Source organism: Miniopterus schreibersii (genome assembly GCF_964146895.1).
Source record: "Miniopterus schreibersii genome assembly, chromosome: 4".
Classification (NCBI taxonomy): Eukaryota; Metazoa; Chordata; class Mammalia; order Chiroptera; family Miniopteridae; genus Miniopterus; species Miniopterus schreibersii.
The window spans coordinates 29,098,962-29,119,324 of NC_138105.1; the positions used below are offsets into that span (position 1 = coordinate 29,098,962).

Consider the following 20,363-nt stretch of genomic DNA (forward strand, 5'->3'; position numbering starts at 1 on the left):
ATTCATACAACATGTACATGTCTGTACAAATAGGGTATTAATGTAGAAGGGAGTTTTCCTAGGTCCTGTCACTGTAGGTTGGATTACTTCATGTGATCAAGACTCTGGGCTTAGCTTCTGTGTAACTGGTTAGCTTTCCTCCATTCTTCTCAGACTGTCCTGTAATGTAAATGTAAACTATTGGTCACAGTAAGAAAAAATTGATCAGGGCAAATCTTCATTGATCTGAGCTAAAACTACTCAAAACACAGCCCACTGATTGTTAATGGTGTTTATGTGCGTAGTACTGATTGAATAATCTGAGTTCAGTGGGTTTGGTGGTGAGATCAGAGTGTTAGTATTTTTAACGTGCTCTACAGGTGATTTAGATCCATTCCTACTAAATTTGAGAACCTAGGGTATAAACACATCCAGGACTCTGACATAGGGTACTTACTAACGATTTGATGAGTAATATCTCACACATAAGAATCATTTGGACCATTTGTTAAATATACAAAATATCCTCAGGTTAAGTAAATTTGGATTGGAACCCAGGTGGTCCTGAAGGAAGAAATTTGGGAAACTGAGGTCGTAGGTGATGGGAGGAAAGCAGTTTTGCCAGATGCAGTCAGGAGTTGCTTGTAACTTTGATGTACTTCTTCAAAAACAAAAACAACCATCCATTAATATTTGAGAAGAGAAGATAATATCAAGGCTTATGTGGAGTGACATTGTACTTAGCCATCCCTAACCAGAGTGGAGATTGAAGTTTCCTGAAGGCCTCCTAAAGTCCAAATACCAACAAGTAAAGCTTGAATTGGAAAACTCTTTGGCCTGTAAATTTAGAAAGTGATTCCATTTCGTTTTTTACCAGGCAAATATGAAAACTAGTAAAAGTAATTGTGGAAAGGTAATCCTAGGAATTTTGGATGACCTGGACATCTTTATTTTGTTTATGTTTTGGTTTTCTGTGTGAATTCCCCTTCCTCAACCTGCTCTACAACTACCTGGTCGAGTTACTTACCATGACTCCCTGATAGGTGCACAGGATTTCTTCAAAGGGATCCTTTCTGTTCTGGAGCTTTTAAGAGTATCAGGGCACTCAGAGGGAGGGAGAAATTCAATTTTATTGGTATTGAAGTTTGAAAGGAGAGAGGTATTGCTGGAGGCTCCACATTTTGCCTGCCATTGGTGGTTTGATAGATATTTGGATGCTTATCATTGCTGGGCATTATTCAAGACACTGTCACTCCATGTATGGCCTGCACTGTAAAGTTGGCCCTACTACTCATACTGAGTCTGGAGCCAGCTGGGCTGCTTGAGGGACTCCTCAGAACTAGTTCAGAGACCCACCCAGCTTTCCTTTTCACCTGTATTGGACCTACAGAAAAACTGATGGGCTGAGGTAGCTAGTTTTCCACAATTTTGTACTTGGATGTTTACCTGTGTAACAGATACCTTTTGCAGGATTATATTGTGAAGTCCTGCAGCATTTATTCTGAGTTCTTTTTCAAGGTAACGTTTTGGGTCCATATTTTGCTTTTTGTGCTGTGGTGGATGGTATCCAGTACAAGACTGGACTGGGACAAAATAAAAAGGAGTCTCGATCCAATGCAGCAAAATTAGCTCTTGATGAGCTGCTCCAGCTGGATGAACCTGAACCAAGAAATTTTGAAACATCAGGTAAATACTCTTTAAGTATTTGTAAAATCTATCATTTTTCGAAGGAATCACCTGAAAGATTTTATGTTAATGAAGAGTTACTTGGCAATTGCAAGGTAGAAGTAGCAGAATTTGAATAATTTCCTTTCAATGCTGTCTGATTGCTGATGTATTTAATAGTAGTTAAAATTGCCCTTATATATTTCAGTCCCATAAGAGAAAAACATGTTGCTCAGCTGTCTTATAACTTGTCAGATTGTCAGTTGGTTTGAGTCCTGAAACTTGCTTTTCTCTGTAAATTATTGGATTCTTATTTTGTATTTAACACTGTGCATCTAATACTTGGAGGGTTTTAATGCAATTTTTGTGAAGTTTTCTTGTGTTAAATTCAGTAATGCTAGAATTACTTGAGAAAATAATGGCCTAAGGTAGTTTAGCAAATATACTCAGAGTGTAAACTCCAGAATTAGATTGCTTAGGTTGGAATATTGACCCTGGACAGATAAATTATTTGCCCTCTAAGCCTAAGTTTTCATCATTTGAAAAATGGGAACAATGATAGTACCTACCTTCTGTGGCTGCATGCAAAGCCTTTAAGCGGTGCACATGAATAGTACATGATCAAATGGTAGTAGTTCGTATTAAATATCAATTTTAGGAATATGTTAACATGTTATCTATATTAACATAGTAAGCAGTTTTTGTCATGTTTCAAGTTAGGTTACATTTTGGTTTACCCTTTGGTTTAGTGTCATGTTTTCTTGTTTTTTCCTGGATTTTCTAACTTTGGTCCCTTTGCAAAGAATGGGACTAAAAGCTTTGAAAACTTTGAATGTAGTATTCCCCTAGAAACTACTCTAGTAAAATACCATTAAAATGCTAAGTGAAATAAGCCAGTCAGAGAAAGACAAGTACCATATGATTTCACTCATATGTGGAATTTAATGAACAAAATTAACTAGTAAACAATATAGAGACAGAGTCATAGATAGAGAGCAGTCTGACAGCTGTTGGGGGCCGGGGTGAGTTTGTGAGGAGTGAAGGGATTGAGCAAAAAAGAAAAAATATATAATTTTTCTTATTAAATATTTAATAGAATATTAATTTTAAATGTTTTACATAATATTACTATAAACAGAAAATTGTTCTAAAGCATCTAAAAACAGGGTTTTATTTTAACCTCTTTTCAGAACATCGCATCTGTTACAAAGCAAGCTCTATAGTAGTATAAGATTAGGAAACCCAGAAATGTGTTTGAGACTTGGCTAATGGATGTTTGATGGTCTAGAGTTGGCAGAGTATACAGAAGAAAGTAATCACTCTTGGATTGCTGTTTATTACAGAATAGTAAGGTACCTGCTCTGTGGAACAGTGACATTTTATGTTTCCTTACATATTTGTTTACTTACAGGTCCTCCTCCCATCCCTGCAGAACCTGCTGCTTCACCTGAACCAGCATACGTTTCAAAGGTGCATTATGGTAGGAAAGTCCTTTATGGTGTGTTCCTTTTTAGCAGAGTAACCCAATTAAAAATGATAACGTAATTAAAATATGCATAGCTATGAAAATATACATCATTATTTTATCCAAACTTGTCATACTGCCACAAAGAGAATTTCATATGCTGCTAAAAATTAGAGAGTAGGGAATGGAGAAGAAAGATGGAAGAAATGCCTTTTTCCTAGAAGGAGATAGTTAGTTCATCAGTTTCATGTAACTGCTTTTTTGAGAATTCTTTGCCTTGGTGGGCTTATCGTTAATGAAAACCAGTGGCTTTTTGGTGTTTCATGGTTGGGAGATTCATGTCAAATAATTTATTCCCTTTTTTTTTTAAAGGTAGTTACTTGTCACTCAAGCCCAAGAAAACAACTTCTATTGCAGTTACCCGTTGTGTTACCTAGGAACAGTTACTTCTCTATGCACCTAATTTCTCCATCTGTAAAATAGTCGTAACAATAATTACCTCAGAGTTATTAAGAGGAGTGGAGTGTAAAGTATTTAGATCTGGGCCTGGCACACAGGAGATGCTCACTAAATAGTAACTACTATTATTATAACACTTTCTTATGTTCAGCATTGTGTGGTGGCTACTGTATACTGTTCCCTTTAGGTTATGAATTTCCTGAACAGCAGGAAAGTATCCTGAATTTCTACATTGCCTACATAGTAGTAACACTTCAGATTTTAAAGTTAGAGTATTTGTAGAATTAAAGTGAAAAATAGAAAGTCTGTTTTCTAGGTCTGGATATTAGGTTTTGAGAACAATTTTATGCCGAATGCTTGGTTTTCCATTGATTTTGTAAGACAGAAAGGCTTTGCACGTTTGCCTGCTTGCATGAAGTGAAAGGTCGGGCCAGAGAAAAGAGGCACATTGCCAAGGGACTAGACCTAACAGTCCTGAGAATTGATGAGCATAAGGGCAGTGAGGGGGCCCATCCAACAGAAGTGACCTTTTAACATGGGAAGGAGCTCTGGTCTTTCTTTTCAGCCTCTGTGGACATTTTTTAATGAATAGTGGGACAGAATTCTGGGTCAATGATTGGCATATAACACACATTACTAGTACCCTGAGAAACAGATTAGTCTGTGAGGAAGGAAGAATATGTGGTAAACAGTATATGTAAGGAAACACAGGAATAGAGTCAGGTTTGCTAGGGTCTGGTCAGGAGTCGGTGTCAGTCAGAAAAGGGAGAACAAACATCCTTCAAGCACACATGTAAACACAGAAGTTGGATATTATTGCTTTTGAAGAGAAATATTTTCACCCACAAAAGTCTGAACAGCTCCTATTGCACCAGTTATAGAGGTTACCGCTATTTCACAGACTGCCTACTTAGCCATATTTCCAACTGCACCATATCTTCATTAAAAATAGTGATATTTTGGCTCTGAAGATAGGTTCAGGTTACTCACAATACTGAAGTTTGATTGAAATTAGCAACTCAGATTCAAAGAACTGTGCACCCTTTATTTCCAGTAATTTGTGAGAACATTTTATTCCCTCAGTAGCCAGCACACATTTAGAGGGAAAATAGTGTTGCCTTTGCTCCTTACTCCTTCGCATGCATCCTAATAAGACACATTTACTAAGATCCAGTTATATTCACAGTATTCATTCATTCCTTTAACAGTGAGTAAGATCAAGAGATATATCTGATGTCCATAACTCACAAATGTTCGTATAAAACTTTTTAATGTACAGCAGAACAGCTCTTGGCAAACATAATTCTTGTTCTATCAGTACTAATTGAAGTGTATTTTCTATTCTATATCATAACACAAAATAATTGTTAACTATATAGGATATAATTAAGTACATTATAGTAGAGTACATTCATTTTACAGAACCGTTGAGGAGGATGAGGTGTAGCACTAATGTGTCCCCTTGAGTGATGTCCAGGACCAAGAAAATGCAAAAAGTGGGTTTTAGAATGCCCAGTTTTTAGTTTTGAAAGTAGTGTATACTTATAGATTGTTTTTCAGAATATTCATAACAAACTGGCAATAGTGGTTGCATTTGGAGTGGGAGACTTCTGAATGTATATCTCTTGTATTGCTGTTTCAGTTAAAAATAGTTAAGTTTTAAAATATTAAATTGAGTACTGCTTCGATTCTCTTGTCTCTCTTGGTGATAAGCAGAGCTAAGTTGCTGAGTCCTCCTCATTCATATTTTTACTACATAAAGACCAAAATACATTGATGATTTTGACCAGTTTGTGTGAAATATATGCTAACATGCAATTACAATAATAATTTGCATCTCCACATGGCATACTCTGTGATTAGATAAGAGAATGTAGCCTGGACTTCATTTTTTTTCCCCCAGAGCTTTATTTTGTAATTAACTTTCTGACCGTTCTTTCACTCTTTTTGATAATGTGACTTTACCTGTTTTTGCCAAGAAGGGAGCATTAATAATATTAACAAAGACAAATTCAAGTTTTACAGTTACAAACAAAAACATGTAAATAACCTAATTGAAATGAGTTGTATCCAGGTAGCAGAATATTAGCTGAGAATGCAAACATTGAACTTTTATTATTTGTGTGCATATATATATTAATATTGATATATGTTAATCCTTACCCAAGGACATGCTTTTATTGTTTTTGTTTTGTTTTGTTTTGTTTTTTAGGGGGAGAGGGGAGAGAGACAGGGGAAGAGAGAAAAACATTGATGTGAAAGTAAAACTATAGGTTCCCTCCCACACTCACCCCAATTTAGGCTCAAACCCACAATCATGACAAATAAAAGCTTTCTTACATATCTTTATAAATTATTAACTCATTCAATTGTGAGATTATAATAGGATAATAGAGGCCTCTGGGAGAAAGCACAATGTTGTTCAAATTCATATTGCATTTGATTTTTTTTTTTCTAGAAAGGAGACACATGCAGTATGCAAAGATTTCTCAAATTGTTAAAGAAACATTTAATCAGCTAATTTCTAGTCATTCAGAATATGTGAAATGTAGCAATTCATTGGCTGCTTTTATAATTGAAAGAGGTAAGTCCAAATATTTGGGATGTGTTGGTATATAGAAAAACTATTAAGTATCTTAATGATCTGAACTCTACTATAGTAGTATTTTAATTATCTTTGCTACTGTTGGCAGTGGTGTTTTATTGATCTGCAGTGGCCTTTTCTAGTAGGTGTGGGTCATTAAACACAAAGGTTCTTAAAGGTAGACGTAAAGTATACTGACCAGTACCCAATAGAGAACTACAGAATGGCAAAATACCTAACATTTTAAACAATAATTCCACAATCTAATAACCTGAAATCTAACCCCCGTTATAACAAACATTGAGAAGGGCTCTATAAAAATTAACATACTGTCTTCATTTTCAAGTAAGAAAATATTAAAATATGAAAAATCATGAACCCTTTGGTTTTTCTTGTGGATATAATATGTGATTTCAGTTACATTTTATCTTTTATTTACTCTTGAATGTTCTAAATTGATCATTAATTAAAAGTGTTTGAACTCTATATTCATCTCTGAATAAGATATTAAAGATGATATAAAATAGTTCTAGATTTGGTTTCTATTAAGTCCAAGGTGATAAAAGTTAAAACCTGTTTTCTATAATCCAAAATTACATGAAAATTCATAGATAGCAAAGAACTGATTGGGTTAAAATCTTTGGGAACAGGTGAGACTTAAGCTGGATCTTTAAGGGTAAATAAGGGTTGGATAAATAGAGGAAATGAAGGCATTCTTGGAGAGACACGCAGAGACTGACAGACACAGGAGGGAAGAGAGCAGCAGTGAGAACACTGCATGGGACAGTGAGGGAGAACTTTGTTGCAAGTGTAGAAGAACATGCATGAGGAGTAATACGAAAGAGTTAGGTTGATAAGATATTACCAGATTATGGAGTGGTTTAAAAGCCAGTCAAAAGTTGGATTTAATGAGGTTGAAAGTAAACTGAAAGATCTTTGAACGGGGATTGGTACTAGAGTTACTGGGAACATTAGCATCACACTCAGTTCCGTGACTTTTGGCAAGTTACATACTTAACATTTCTCTTCTTCAATTTCTTATTTATAGAAATAGTAACAACTTTTACTTCATGGAGTTGTTAGGATTAGATATGATAATGTAAATAAAGTAGTTAGCCCAGTACTTGGTGTTTGTTAAAAGCTTAATAAATTACATTTGTGATGATTAAGATAATTGATGTTTAAGCAATAATGGGCAACAAACATTTTGTAAAAAATATTACAAGGGTTGCCCTGGCTGGTGGTGTTCAGTGGTTAGAGCATTGCAGGTTCGATTCCCAGTCAAAGGCATGTACCTGGGTTGTAGGTTAGATCCCCTCCCCTATTGGGGCTCACATAGGAGGCAGCCAACCGATGTTTCTCTCCCACATCGATGTTTCTCTCCCTCCTTTTTCTCCCTCCCACTCTCTAAAAGGCAATGGAAAAAATATCCTCAGGTGAGGATTTAAAAATATATATTCCATGGATTGAATCTGAATTAGGCAGTCACAGCTAAGATGGTTATGATGGAGTACCTGCATTAGAGTTGAGAGAGACATGAACATGAAGAGAAAAACTTTTTCAGAAAAATAACATCATGTGAAGTTTACATGGGAGAATGTTTTCATATACACAGGAAAGCTGACGTGAGGTTGTGGGGAAAAGAGCATGAGAGAGAAGAGTAATCTGGTTTTAGAACCATGAGGGAAAGCCTGAGTAAAATTAAGTATGCATTACTGGAATAACTCATAATCAATACATACTTGAATGTATTATTAGAAACCTCAAATTGGTGTTCCTCTCTGCCCAGCCAGCCCATCTGCAGTGGGCTTGGTCATATATTCCCTGTGATGACAATCTAATACTTTTCCTATGTCTCAAATACCCTACAACCTCTCTTCCATCCTGCTGTCCCCAATGGCCTTGCCTCATAGTTTTTGAGTCTGTAGGAAGCTATCAAATCCAGATTTTCTTCTGCCCTCTGCCACCAGATCTGTACTTCCCTGCTCTTGTGTCCATCTTCTCTAATATTGAAGGAGGGATTTCTTCTCCTAAGGACTAATCCCTCCCCTTAAGTTCTGATTCCATTCCCCTCCCATCTCGATGAATGCCTTCTTTAGTTTAGTTATTCCCTCTTTTCCCTGCATTCTCAAGCTTTGGTATCTGCATGAAACATTACAGGTCGAGTTATTGAGCTGAGAAAGAAACCGAATTTTCCGCCACACTATTGCCCTTTGTAAGTCAGAACTTACCTCACCATCCAAGAACTTTCCTTTTTACCACCACCATCCCCTCACCTCTTACTGGATGGAGCAGTTGCACTAGAGAAAATGGAACTTTATTTTTTTCCATCCACTTCTACCCCTCTTCTAGCATTTTCCATCTCAGTAAATGGCATTCACCCAGTTGCTGAGCCAGATGAAAAGTCTAAGTCATCCATTCTTTATGGCCTTCCTTAACACCCTACAATTGATCTCTTAAGTCCTTTTGACTGTATCCCCAAACTCTAACTCAGATCCGATCATTCTTTCCCATTTAACCTCCATCATTTGAGATTCAAGTTGTCATCTCTTACCTGGACTACTGTAACAGGCCCCCTAATTCATCTCTTGGACCCTACATGTGGTATTCCCCACACACTGAATGTGGCCCACCATGCTGTTTGGTGCCTTACCTTCAGTAGCTTTGCCATAAGCTCTTAGATGAAATCCATAAACTCCTTAGCATGGTTTTTGATGCCTCTTTCTCTAACCTGATTGTATGCCATGCCCTTCCCTGCCCTCTACTGAAGCAACCACATTGGTCTCTCTCAGCCCAGGGTCTGCACGAGCTAGTTCTTATGGCCAAAGTAATCTTTACCTCACCCCCATGCTGCTTACACCTTATCCTGAAACTTACATTTCCATCTCAGGAGGAGGGATTCTGCAGCTGGTCTATAAGAGGTGACATTTCCTCTTATTCTTTACATCATTCCCATGTTTGTTTCCTCCAAGGTCTTTGTCACAATTTGTGGTTTGTTTAGTCTTTTTTCTGTCTCCTATTAGAAATTTCATGAGGGTGTCTGGCTCAGCCTTTTATTCCCAGCACCTACTTCAGTATCTAGTACTTGTTAGGACCTCAACAATTTTTATTGAATTAATGAAAGTCCTTTAGGTAGTTGCAAATGGGAAACTCAACTTAGTTGGAAAGACTAAGAGGAGAGATTTTCTGAAATCATCAACACCTAAGTAAAAGAATAAGCAGGATATTCAGAGGAGAATATTTAGACAAAAAGAGCAATGAACTAACGACCAGGCTATAAAGAAAATCCCCATGGTCAGGGTGTAAAAGGAAAAAAGAAGAGTATCTTTTCTGAGCATAGTGTCAAGGGAATCTCAAATGGGATGCAGCAAAAAGTAAATAGAACAAAACTACTGGAAAGAGCATAGGTGCTTGTTTCTTCAAAAAAGAAGCCATCTCAGTAGAGCAAGGAAGAAATTAGAAATTGATTTGTAGAGAATTTGAGTGGATTAAGAAAAATTTAGCGCCACTGTATATAATTTACTTAATACAGAAATAGAATGGCAAATGAAGTCTCTTAGCAAACCCAATTAATGTAGATGTAGAAGAATTAGATGCATATTGGAAAAGCAAGGATATCTGGTGATTCTGGTGCTCTTGGTAAAAATTGAGATGAAATAGCTTAAAACAAACTTTTAATTGAGCTGTTGAAATATTTCTAAATTTTTGCTTCTCAGAAGACTCTCAAACTTGTATTTGAAATTGGAGAATTATTTTTCCATCTTTTTGGTCAGTATATTTTACTAACTTTAAAATGGTAAGCTAGAGGTGTGACTGTTGAACCTAGGGAAGAGGGAAATCAGAGTAACCCACTGCTGTACCCTCCCTCTCCAGCTGGACGGCACGAAGTCGTGGCTCTTGGCACAGGCGAGTACAATTACAGCCAGTGCATTAAGCCGGATGGAAGAGTGCTGCACGACACACATGCTGTTGTTACAGCAAGAAGGTCTCTCCTTAGGTAGGTAACAGACACTGTAAATGCCATCAAATATTAATGCTCTCAGTCCAAAGGAACTACATATATATGTCTTTATTTACAAATGGAATTTGACTGATCTTTGAGCCAAGGATGTGACAGTCTCTTACTTATCCAAGGTATCTGATCTGATTATTTCCATGTTACTTTCGGAAACCTTGTCATAGTAAACTCGATGTGGCTTTATTATCAAGACCTTACGATTCCAGTTTTAGGAGTTCTACAACCTTTTTTTTTTTCCCAAAGATAAAAATTCCATCTTTATTATCAATGAAAGTAATTGGAGAATATAGCTTTAGGTCTAGACCAAATAGGGTTGGCAGTATTTCACCCCTGAGTTAGCCATACTTATCCAAAGCAGCACCAGAAACAGATGGGTTTCCATTCCAAACAGATGCGCTGTGCAAGTTTACCATGTAACAGAGCGTACACAAGGTCATCTTTAGACTGGCACATCTCAAACAGAAAGAGAAAGGGGATGAGAGGAGCATGCCTAGTTTCTTTCTCCAAGCTCATCAGTCACTCCGCTCCGTACCAGGGGATTGATAGCAGGCAGGAGAGAAGCCAGGAACGTTACTGTTTGGAAATCCCTTCCTATGAAAACAGAAATGGAAAGTGTTACTTTCACAGTATCCACCAGCTTTTGGTTCTCTTACCCCAATGCACTTTATATAAAACTTTAATGGAAATTTCCACATACTCATAAATGGGAATAGGATAATGAATTGCTGGAGTATTTTTAAACAAATTTATTTATATTACTTTATCTGAAAACTTAAGTATGTATCTCTAATTATAAGGAAGGAATCCTATAATCTTAAAAGGAAAGTTTGGGGGACTCCATTAAGGTAATGCAACTCATTGTCCTCCTACGTCCTTGGTGCTATTGCATTATTTGAACTCTTTAAAGATACCTCTTTTAGATTTCTTTCTTTCCATGCATGGCACTGTTATATACTGGTGCTTAATTTTTTATTTGGTACATATTTCTGATAATAGGATTAAAATAATTTCTTAATAAGCAGAATAGTGTTCACCCCTGATTTGATTAGTAGTGTCTTTCAGGAGATCTGTTTTACTTCTTAATACAACTGTGGTCTTCACTGTATTCTTTTTATGCTCTTGTGTTTTTGTCTTCAAAATCTGAGAAAGGAGGGAGGAATTGATAGGAAAATGGGTCTTTTGCAGGATATGATATCTGAGGACTCAAATGTGAAATGAGAGTGGAATGGTAGTCAAGGAATGAGTGGTGCTTTAAGGTAGGTCACAGGGCAGACCAGGCTCCAGTTGAGGACTTCTCAAGGGACTAATTCTTCATTAAATAAAGCTAAGATTATTTTAGGAGTTCTTATCATTATCAAAATTTTGGCATACAGGGACATTGCTAATGACACACAGGAATATGATGTTCATTAAGATAATCATTTTTAAACTGGATAACTTCATAAAAGTTATCACTCATTTATTTTAGGTACTTTTATAGACAACTTCTACTCTTCTACAGCAAAAATCCTGCTATGATGGAAAAATCAGTTTTTTGTACAGAACCAGCTTCGAATTTACTCACTGTCAAACAGAATATCAACGTTTACCTCTATATGAACCAGTTGCCTAAAGGATCAGCCCAGATTAAGTCACAGTTGTAAGTATTACAGAATTTGTTTTTAAATGCAGCTGGGATGATGGCCATGTCAGGTATTCTGAATCCCTTCAGCAGTGGAACAAGTAAAATCATATCTTATATATTTCCCTCCAACCTTTATGTGTTATTTGTAGACTGCAAGAGGCCACAAATTATGTCTCCTTCCCCTCCACTCAATGCAATCTATTACTACTAATTAAATATGGATGTACTTCAGCACCTGCTTTTCTGTGCTATTGAAAATCTTCTCCTTTCTAGTTTGAAGACTTTAAAAACTTTAAAAAAGTATGGATTTATGTACTCTTCACATACTAATGCAAGATTTAAGGAATGTGTTTTGTTTTTCTGGTGAGTGTATGGCCAAAACTTCATTATCCTGATGAATGGTGGGTAGCCTTAGTTAGCATGAAAATTAAACAATACAGAGAAGCACAAAGAGGAAAGTAAAATTCTCTTCAAGTTGACCATCTTAAAAATTCTAGTAACACCTTTGAAAACAAGGGCAGTGAGTGTTCCTGGAGAGAAACTTCAAGAAGAATAATATTTTATTGTTTTAACATTGTATTGGAGATGAATCTTGAATACAAATTGTCAGTTTTCTTTTTTTAATTCCTTTATTTTGTAGTTTTAAAAAATTTTCATACAGAAAAAACTCAAACTATGGTAAGGACAAAAAATGAGGTTTTCCTTTGATTTTTAAGGCACATAAAGAATGGCAGTAATATGAAATTTATCTTTGTCGGAAGACCTAAATATGGTTACTTCCTGTTTGGAACCAAGTCACTCCATTCCTACCTTGCTTTGGGTTTGCATCTGCATCTGTTACTGGAATTAAATGTACACTGGCCAGTTAAACATGTTTGAGAAGAGTTCTTAGGTACATGTAGCTTTTGTCAGCTTTGTATTTTAAAGGAAGAAATTTTCTTTCTCCAGGCGTCTTAATCCACATTCAATATCTGCATTCGAAGCCAATGAAGAACTGAGTCTCCATGTTGCTGTTGAAGGCAAAGTGTATCTGACTGTCTACTGTCCTGCAGATGTTGCCAATAGAGTAAGCAGTATGTCCTCAAGTGACAAACTGATGAAATGGGAAGTGCTTGGTGTACAGGGGGCGCTGCTGAGTCACTTCATACAGCCGGTTTATATCAGCGGCATACTTGTCGGTGAGTGGACCCTCCTGGTGCTTTCACAAGGAAATACACTGTATTTATCAGTATAAAATCAGGTTGTCCATACTTTAAGGGAAAAAAAACAGATCCATTGTTTTGTTGAGCTTTCCATTTCATGATAACTTGGAATCACAATTAGTATAATGTGACTTTTGTCACCTTATCGCAGGCCAAGATTTAATATTTTAAGTTGTCAATTAGATGTATTCTGTCTTAAACTTATACTTTAGTTTGCACTTTAGTTATTTGTTGAAAATTGTATACTCAATTTTCCCCTTTCTTTTAGAAGATGTTCTCATGAACTTCTCAAGTCTAATAGCTTGTATTTAGTTACCCCTAAAATAAGAAAGACATCGATGCCCATTTTGGTTCTTTCCTACTCTTTTGCTTTTTTCATATATTTGGTTATGATCTCGATCCTCTGAGTAGGAAGTAAGTAGAACACAAAATAAGGTGAGTTAGTAAATTACTTCTTTCTTTGGTGGGGGATATTACAGAATGTTGTATTTATGTTTGAATGGTTTTCCAGACATTTCAGTGACAATTTTGGGGCTCATTTCTGCAGTTTTCATAAAGTCCTATTTGTTTCAAAGATTTAGGCATTCTTTTGAATCAATTTAAATACTACCATTACTTGGCTCTTTTTTGCTTACTGTTAAATTTTGGTAACAATTACATGTGCAGGTTTAATATCCATCTTCACCTTGGTAGTATCTTTGTTTTTTGGTGGTGCATATTTTGTACCCGTTTCTTTAGGAACTTCAGTTGAATATAGAGGATATTGTGTTTTATTGCCATTTTTGGTTGGTTTGGCTTCAGTAAATTGTAAATAGGAAAATGGTTATTTGTTTCATGTTCTGATATTAAGCTTATTTTCTTTGTATAGGAAATATATTACTTGGCTCAAAATTCAAAAGATTCGCAAGAGTATTCATATTCAGTGAGAAGCCTCCCTCCCATTCTAGTGCCCAGACACCCATTTAACTCTGTGGCTCCTATTGTTACTAGGATGTATTGTTACATCGTTTCTTGTTTTTCTTTCTAAATAATAGTTAATCTTATGGAAATAAGTGCATACTTTCTTTTTTGTTGTTATATTTTACACAAATGGGATCATACAATTTATACTTTGCTGCATCTTTTTCATTTTGCAGTGTATCTTAGAATTTTTTACATGAGTATGTAAAGAATTTCTTCATTTATTACTCATGGCTGGCTGTAAGGTATTTCTTTGTGTAAGAGTATTATAACTTATTTAACCAGTTGTAGGTTCATGGAATGTTAGATTGTTTCTGATCTTTTACAGCTACAAAAATGGCTACAATGCATGACCTTTTTACATTTGTTATTCACAAGTGTGAAAGTATAGCTATAAGATGAATTCCTGGAAGAAGAATTGCAGGTCAAGGATGTATGCATCTGAGATTTTAGAAAATATTACCAAGTTACCCCCCAGATCACATTCCCACTAGCCATGTTACTTTCATGAGAGTGCCTGTTATTCATACCCTCAAAAGTGGTTCTAACTGCCTTTCCCAAAATATGTATTCTCCTAGGTGATACATTTCTTAGATTTAATTTGGTTACTAAAGTTCTTCTTTACCATGTTTTCTTTTAGTCAGTTCATATGCTTCTCAAACACTTTAAACATTGTCAGTCTCCTTCAGGAAAGGCTCATTTTGTTCTTGATAAATGTCTATAAGTTAGTTAACAAATGTCTGTGCTTTCTCTAGGATCACATCTTTGGCACTTAAGGCTTTCTTTGACTTTTGTGAAGATATTTTAAAGTGTGTTGTTTGTATGATGTAACTCCATACTATATATAGTTTCATAAGATGATGGACATAGATTTTTTTAAAAAATTATTTTGTATTTAGTTAGTGGTTTGGAATACAGGCTTAAAATGTAGATCTTGTCATTTTGACTGTCATTTTATACCTAGTGATGGGGAACACCAGGTAGCAGTTAAAACACTGTAAGCCTTTATAAAATTGCTTCTCTCTTTTTTGGCATCTTTGTAGAACACATCTAAAGCTAATCTGGTGTTCTGTCTGGTAAACAATTTTAGTATGTTTTGTGTTATTTGTAAAAAATTCCAATTTCTGGACCTCTTAAGATCATTATGGGGAGGTGAGGTGGGAGATAGGAATTTTGAGGCCAGGAATGTACATGCATAAGAGTGTCACCAGGTGATTCTGATACAGATGATGGGAATGGCTCACTTTGAGAAATACTCATTTAAAGTGCTGGAACACTGAAAGAGTGTGATTTGGACAGCTAAAATAATTTTCATAATTCATTGAATTTTGTTAGTCTTCTGGTACAGCTTCTCACTTAATGCTCAAACTCTTTTTACGCCATTCCTGATAGAGGATCATCTAACCCTAATTTAAAACCATCCAGTAGTGTGGAGTGGAGGATTTAAACAATTTATTCTATTTATTGTTTTAAAAAAATCCTTCCTTATTTAGAATTGAAATTTGCTTTCCTTTAATTCTGTATTAAGTGACAATAGAGATTAGGTCTAATTTTTTTATGATAATGACCTTGTCCCCTTTTCTCTCAAGTCTCACAAAATCTTTTGCAGTTCTTTATTTTGATTCTTAGAAATCTAAGTTAATTTAATAGATCAGTCACAAATGGAGAAACATTATATTTTGACTCCATTTAACTTTTTTAAAAGTTTGCAGAAACAGGTTTTATGTTCTCAGATGTTCATTTTCCCATTTTACGGTAGTTTTGTTTTGTTTTTGTTTTTAAGAGAAAAGTTTTAGGTTTGCATTGAAAAGACATTTACTATTATTTGAACAGAAAGTAATACAGGGTAATATGGAAAAATTTTATTTTTCTTTGATATTAAACAATACTTGGATTTATATTAGTTTTCAAGCTTTTAAAGGTATATTTTACCTTTGGTGTCCTATTAAGATAAGGTCCTCTGTCTAAATACTTCAAGAATATTTGTTCAGAGGTTATTTCTACCCAGGAGTCCTTTTCCTATGCTGATTTGAATTGTAGGACTAGACTGTAGAGAATACCAAATGCTGATTCCCTCCTAGTGAAGGAATCTGTTTTAAACATAGTCCCTGGACTTTTAAGAAGCATTTGATAACCTTAGAGATTTTGGTATTCATTCCTTTTTCTTTTTTTCAGATTAGTAATATGAGATTCAGAATGTTACTAAAACACTTACCCCCAATCATTCAGTTTGCAGATTAGCAGAGCCTGGACACAAATCCAGTTTTCATAACTTCTCATGCTGCTTCCTGCTTGTATTAAATTGAGCTCTGACAGCTTTATCTGAGCATAGCCAGCGACTAGAATCTCACTGCCGTTAAACTTTATATTCTTTAAGGCAGGTGCTTTGCCACACTTACCTTGGTCTGGTTTGTACTAGGAGGTCAGTAAATGTTTCATGAATAAATGCTTTGAGTCAGCATGTTTTATTTTTAAAAGAGCTTTTATTTTTCTACTTGATAGTAACTCTGCTGCCTAGAACACTTGAAAAATAAATTTTATCTATTACTTTCTTCTTGCTGCACTTTAGGCTCACCTGGGAAGCTGTTAGAATAATACAGGGATGGCATTGGGATTACTCTCCTAATTCCTAGAGATTCCAGTGTGCATCTAGGATTGATGGCTACTGTTCTCTGATTATCTAATCTTTTATATCCGTTTCCGTCGGGTATTTATGGAGCTGCCTACTGTCTGCTGTTATATAACTGTCAGGGGGCACTGTTCACATAAAAGACAGATGAGCATTAGGAATACAAGACTAGATGCTTCTCACCTTTATGTCTTCTTTCCAGACATCCCTTGTGTTTCACAGGAATATGATTTTTTTCTCCAGATGTTCTGTAATATATGGGTGATGGTGTTAAAATGTCATGCTTCAGACTAGCTGTAATGTTCTGGGTGTGGAATGACATGTGCGTGGTGTGTTGTATTCTTTGATCTAGATGCTGTATTTTTGTTCATGCAGCTGCAATTTTTCTTAGCTGCTTTAGCAGCATCTGTTGGCTCAGACTTGATGGTAGACTTGGCTCCTGAGACCTTATCTACATGAAAAGCTGTCTGGTCAGGCCAGCTTAACCTTTGACTTTAACCTTTGAATTTCATGTTGTTATTTCAGATCATTTTGGAGAAATCAAATAAAAATTCTCCAATTATATGACATGATTTGAGAAATATGTATTTTTCAGAAAGATTTAGCCTTAAGATATAATCAAACTCATACTTCAGATATAGTTAAAGCATACATAAAGGGAGAAAGTAAAATTTCTAATAAAATATTAATATGCTTGTTTTTTTTCTATTAAATTTTTTATCACCTCATTAAAACATCTGGTGAAACAATTTGATGTTGAAGGAATCGAACCTCTATCTCCTGGATCATAGGTTGATGCTCAACCACTGAGCGACACCAGCCGGGCTAGTCTTAATTTTTTGAGGAATTGCCAGACTGCTTTCCATAGTGTTTATACCAGTCTGCATTTCCACCAGCAGCGAATGAGGGTTCCCTTTTCTCCACAACCTCTCCATCACTTGTTATTGCTTGTCTTGTTGATAACAGCAACTCTAACAGGTGTGAGGTGGTATCTCATTGTAGTTTTGATTTGCATTTCCCTAATTGCTAGTGAGGTTGAACATCTTTTCAGATATCTAGCAAATCGAATATAGCAGTACATCAAAAAAATAATACATCACGATCAAGTGGGGTTTATTCCAGGGGCACAAGGATGGGTCACATACGTAAATCAATCAGTGTAATACACCACATTAACAAAAGAAAGGATAAAAATAATATGATCTTGTCAGTAGATGCAAAGAAAGCATTTGATAAGATACAACATCCATTTATGATTAAGACACTCAATAAAATAGGAATAGAAGAAAAGTACCTTGACATAATAAAGGCCATGTGTGATAAACCCTCAGCTAATATACTCAGTGGTAGAAAATTGAAAGCTTTTCCTCTAAGATCAGGAACAAAACAAGGATGTCCACTTTCACCACTCTTATTCAACACAGTTCTGGAAGTCCTAGCCAGATTAGTAAGGCAAGAGGAAGGAAGGAAGGGAGGGAGGGCATCCAAATAGGGAAGGGAGATTCTTCTTTGAGTAGAGATTCTGACTGACCTGATTGTCCTTACCTTGCCCTGGTTCTGGGAAAGAATACAGAAGTAGCTGCCAAAGAGTAGAATTGAATGAGGGAAGGTTATAGGATAAAGGATAAGGGAATGGATGTTAGACTCTTTCTAGTCGTTTTTCTATTTTTGTTTGTTTTTGGTGTAGTCTCTGAAGCTGACAGTATTTGTTCTCTTTTTGCCTTCTAGGTGATGGGAATTGCAGTGATACTAGAGGCTTAGAAATTGCTATCAAACAACGTGTTGACGATGCACTCACTTCAAAACTTCCCATGTTTTACTTGGTTAACCGACCTCACATTAGCTTAGTGCCCTCCGCATTTCTGCTTCAAACAGACGTGGACTATAGGTCCTTGAGTCTGAACTGGGCACAAGGGGACATTTCTTTGGAGATTGTGGATGGCCTAAGTGGGAAGATCACTGAAAGGTCAGCATAATTAATTTCTTCAAAAACCACATTACTTTCACAAAAATACATTTTAATACAAGTTTGAAATGCATAAATTTCTTAGAAAAAAGTATTTCTAAAACTGGTACAAAAGAGGAAAAATCTAAATAGATTATTTTCATGAAAAAGTTATCAGGAAGGTGCCGTAACTCTTTCCTTAAAGAAAGCACCATTCTGAGGTGGTTCAGAGGAATTTTATAAACTTTTAAATAGCAGAAAATTTCAATATTATCTAAAAAGATGGAAAACATCCAAATGCTTTTATTAGTCAAATGTATCATTGATACTTAATATGATAGAAGATTGCTGCTCTTCCCCCCCAAAAGTTACAGACCAAGTTCACTTTTACATCCAAACAAAATTGCTAAATAAAATATTAGGAAGCAGAATCAAGCAGTACATTAAAACAATAATGTATTTTATACAACAATACCAATTGGTATTGTAGGAATGTGTGGGTAGTAACATAATAAAAATAACACCAGGTTAGAAACTCTTATTAATGTATTTTGTCAGATTAATTGATCTAGGGAAAAACATCACATCTCTATAAATTCTTAGAAGGAATATAATACAGCTCTACAACTATTCTAGATAAAGATATTCAGTAAAACAGGAATAGATATTTTTGTTAAGAATCAAATGTATCTTTATGAATCCAAAAGTATCATCACAATTGATGATGAAATTTCAGAGGCATTTTCACTGACATCTGGACAAACATGATTGTTTACTGTTATTTAACACTGAATGCTGTTGGACAAGAGAAAGAAATGAGACAAATTACTAGAAAAAAGGAGGTAAAATTACTACTCTTTGCATGTGGTATCATTTTACACCTGAAAAGCCCAAGAGAGTCGTCTGAAAACTACCAGAACAAAAACCATGGTGGAAAATTCATATAGAGAGATCAGTAGCTTTTATACATATGAGTGTACGTTAACTATTGCTGCATATAAACTATCTCAAGCCTTAGTGGCTTAAAACAACTATTTATTACTGCTCACAAGTCATTAGGTCAACTGAGCTGATTTGGTTGTGCTCCCCCAAGTGTCTAGGGTCAGCTCTAGGTTAATTGAAGGTCAACTTGGCAGATCTTCGAGGGACAAATGGGCTCTGGTCCCTAGATTCTTTCAGCCTCTAGTAGACTAGTCCCAGCAGACTTGCATGGCAGACGACAGAGTCCTAAGAGTGAGAACACAAAGCTTTCTGAGGCGCTGGCTTAGAAAAGGCACATGATCTATTCTGTTTACCAAATCAAGTCACAAAGCTAACCCAGATTCAAGGGGAGAGAAAATCATACACCCCTTCTTGACATGTCAGTCTGAAAAATAATATTGTTAAGAGCATGGAAATGGAGAAATGAAGGATTTGGGCAATTTTTATAATTATCACAAGAGCAAGTAATGAGAAGATAAAATGAAGGGAAGGATTTTCAGTGGCAAAAAAGTTCATGATATGTGGACCCACTTTTATTAAAAACTTAGAAAAATACATATCTACATGTACATACATGCACATATATATGGAGGATCAGGAGGCTGGTGTGTATATTTTACTTTTTTAGTGAGTTAAAATTTAAATACAGTGAAATGCACTGGACAGTTTCATGAATTTTGATATATGTACATAACTGTGTAACCATCACCCCAGTCAAAATGCAGGACATTTTTATCCCAGAAAGTATTTTTGTGCCCTCTTCTACTCAGTTCCTAGTAGAACCACTGTTTTAATTTGGATCACCATAGGTTAATTTTACTTTAAGCAATACAGTTTTTCCAAATATCCACC

General features: G+C 35.7%; 1 protein-coding gene across 2 annotated transcripts in view; it reads left to right on the forward strand.

The window, feature by feature from the left end:
- The window catches only part of ADAD1 (adenosine deaminase domain containing 1), a gene marked incomplete at both ends in the record, with an annotated part of 32,853 nt that overhangs the window by 1,839 nt on the left and 10,651 nt on the right, over positions 1–20,363 (forward strand). The window contains 7 exons of one of the 2 annotated variants that reach the window (XM_081135838.1): positions 1,498–1,665; positions 3,056–3,124; positions 6,027–6,152; positions 10,026–10,149; positions 11,639–11,809; positions 12,743–12,972; positions 18,314–18,551. In XM_081135838.1, coding sequence (XP_080991964.1) covers positions 1,498–1,665; positions 3,056–3,124; positions 6,027–6,152; positions 10,026–10,149; positions 11,639–11,809; positions 12,743–12,972; positions 18,314–18,551 — 1,126 coding nt within the window. The remainder of the gene's footprint in view (positions 1–1,497; positions 1,666–3,055; positions 3,125–6,026; positions 6,153–10,025; positions 10,150–11,638; positions 11,810–12,742; positions 12,973–18,313; positions 18,552–20,363) is intronic. The other variant, XM_081135839.1, reaches the window with a different exon arrangement.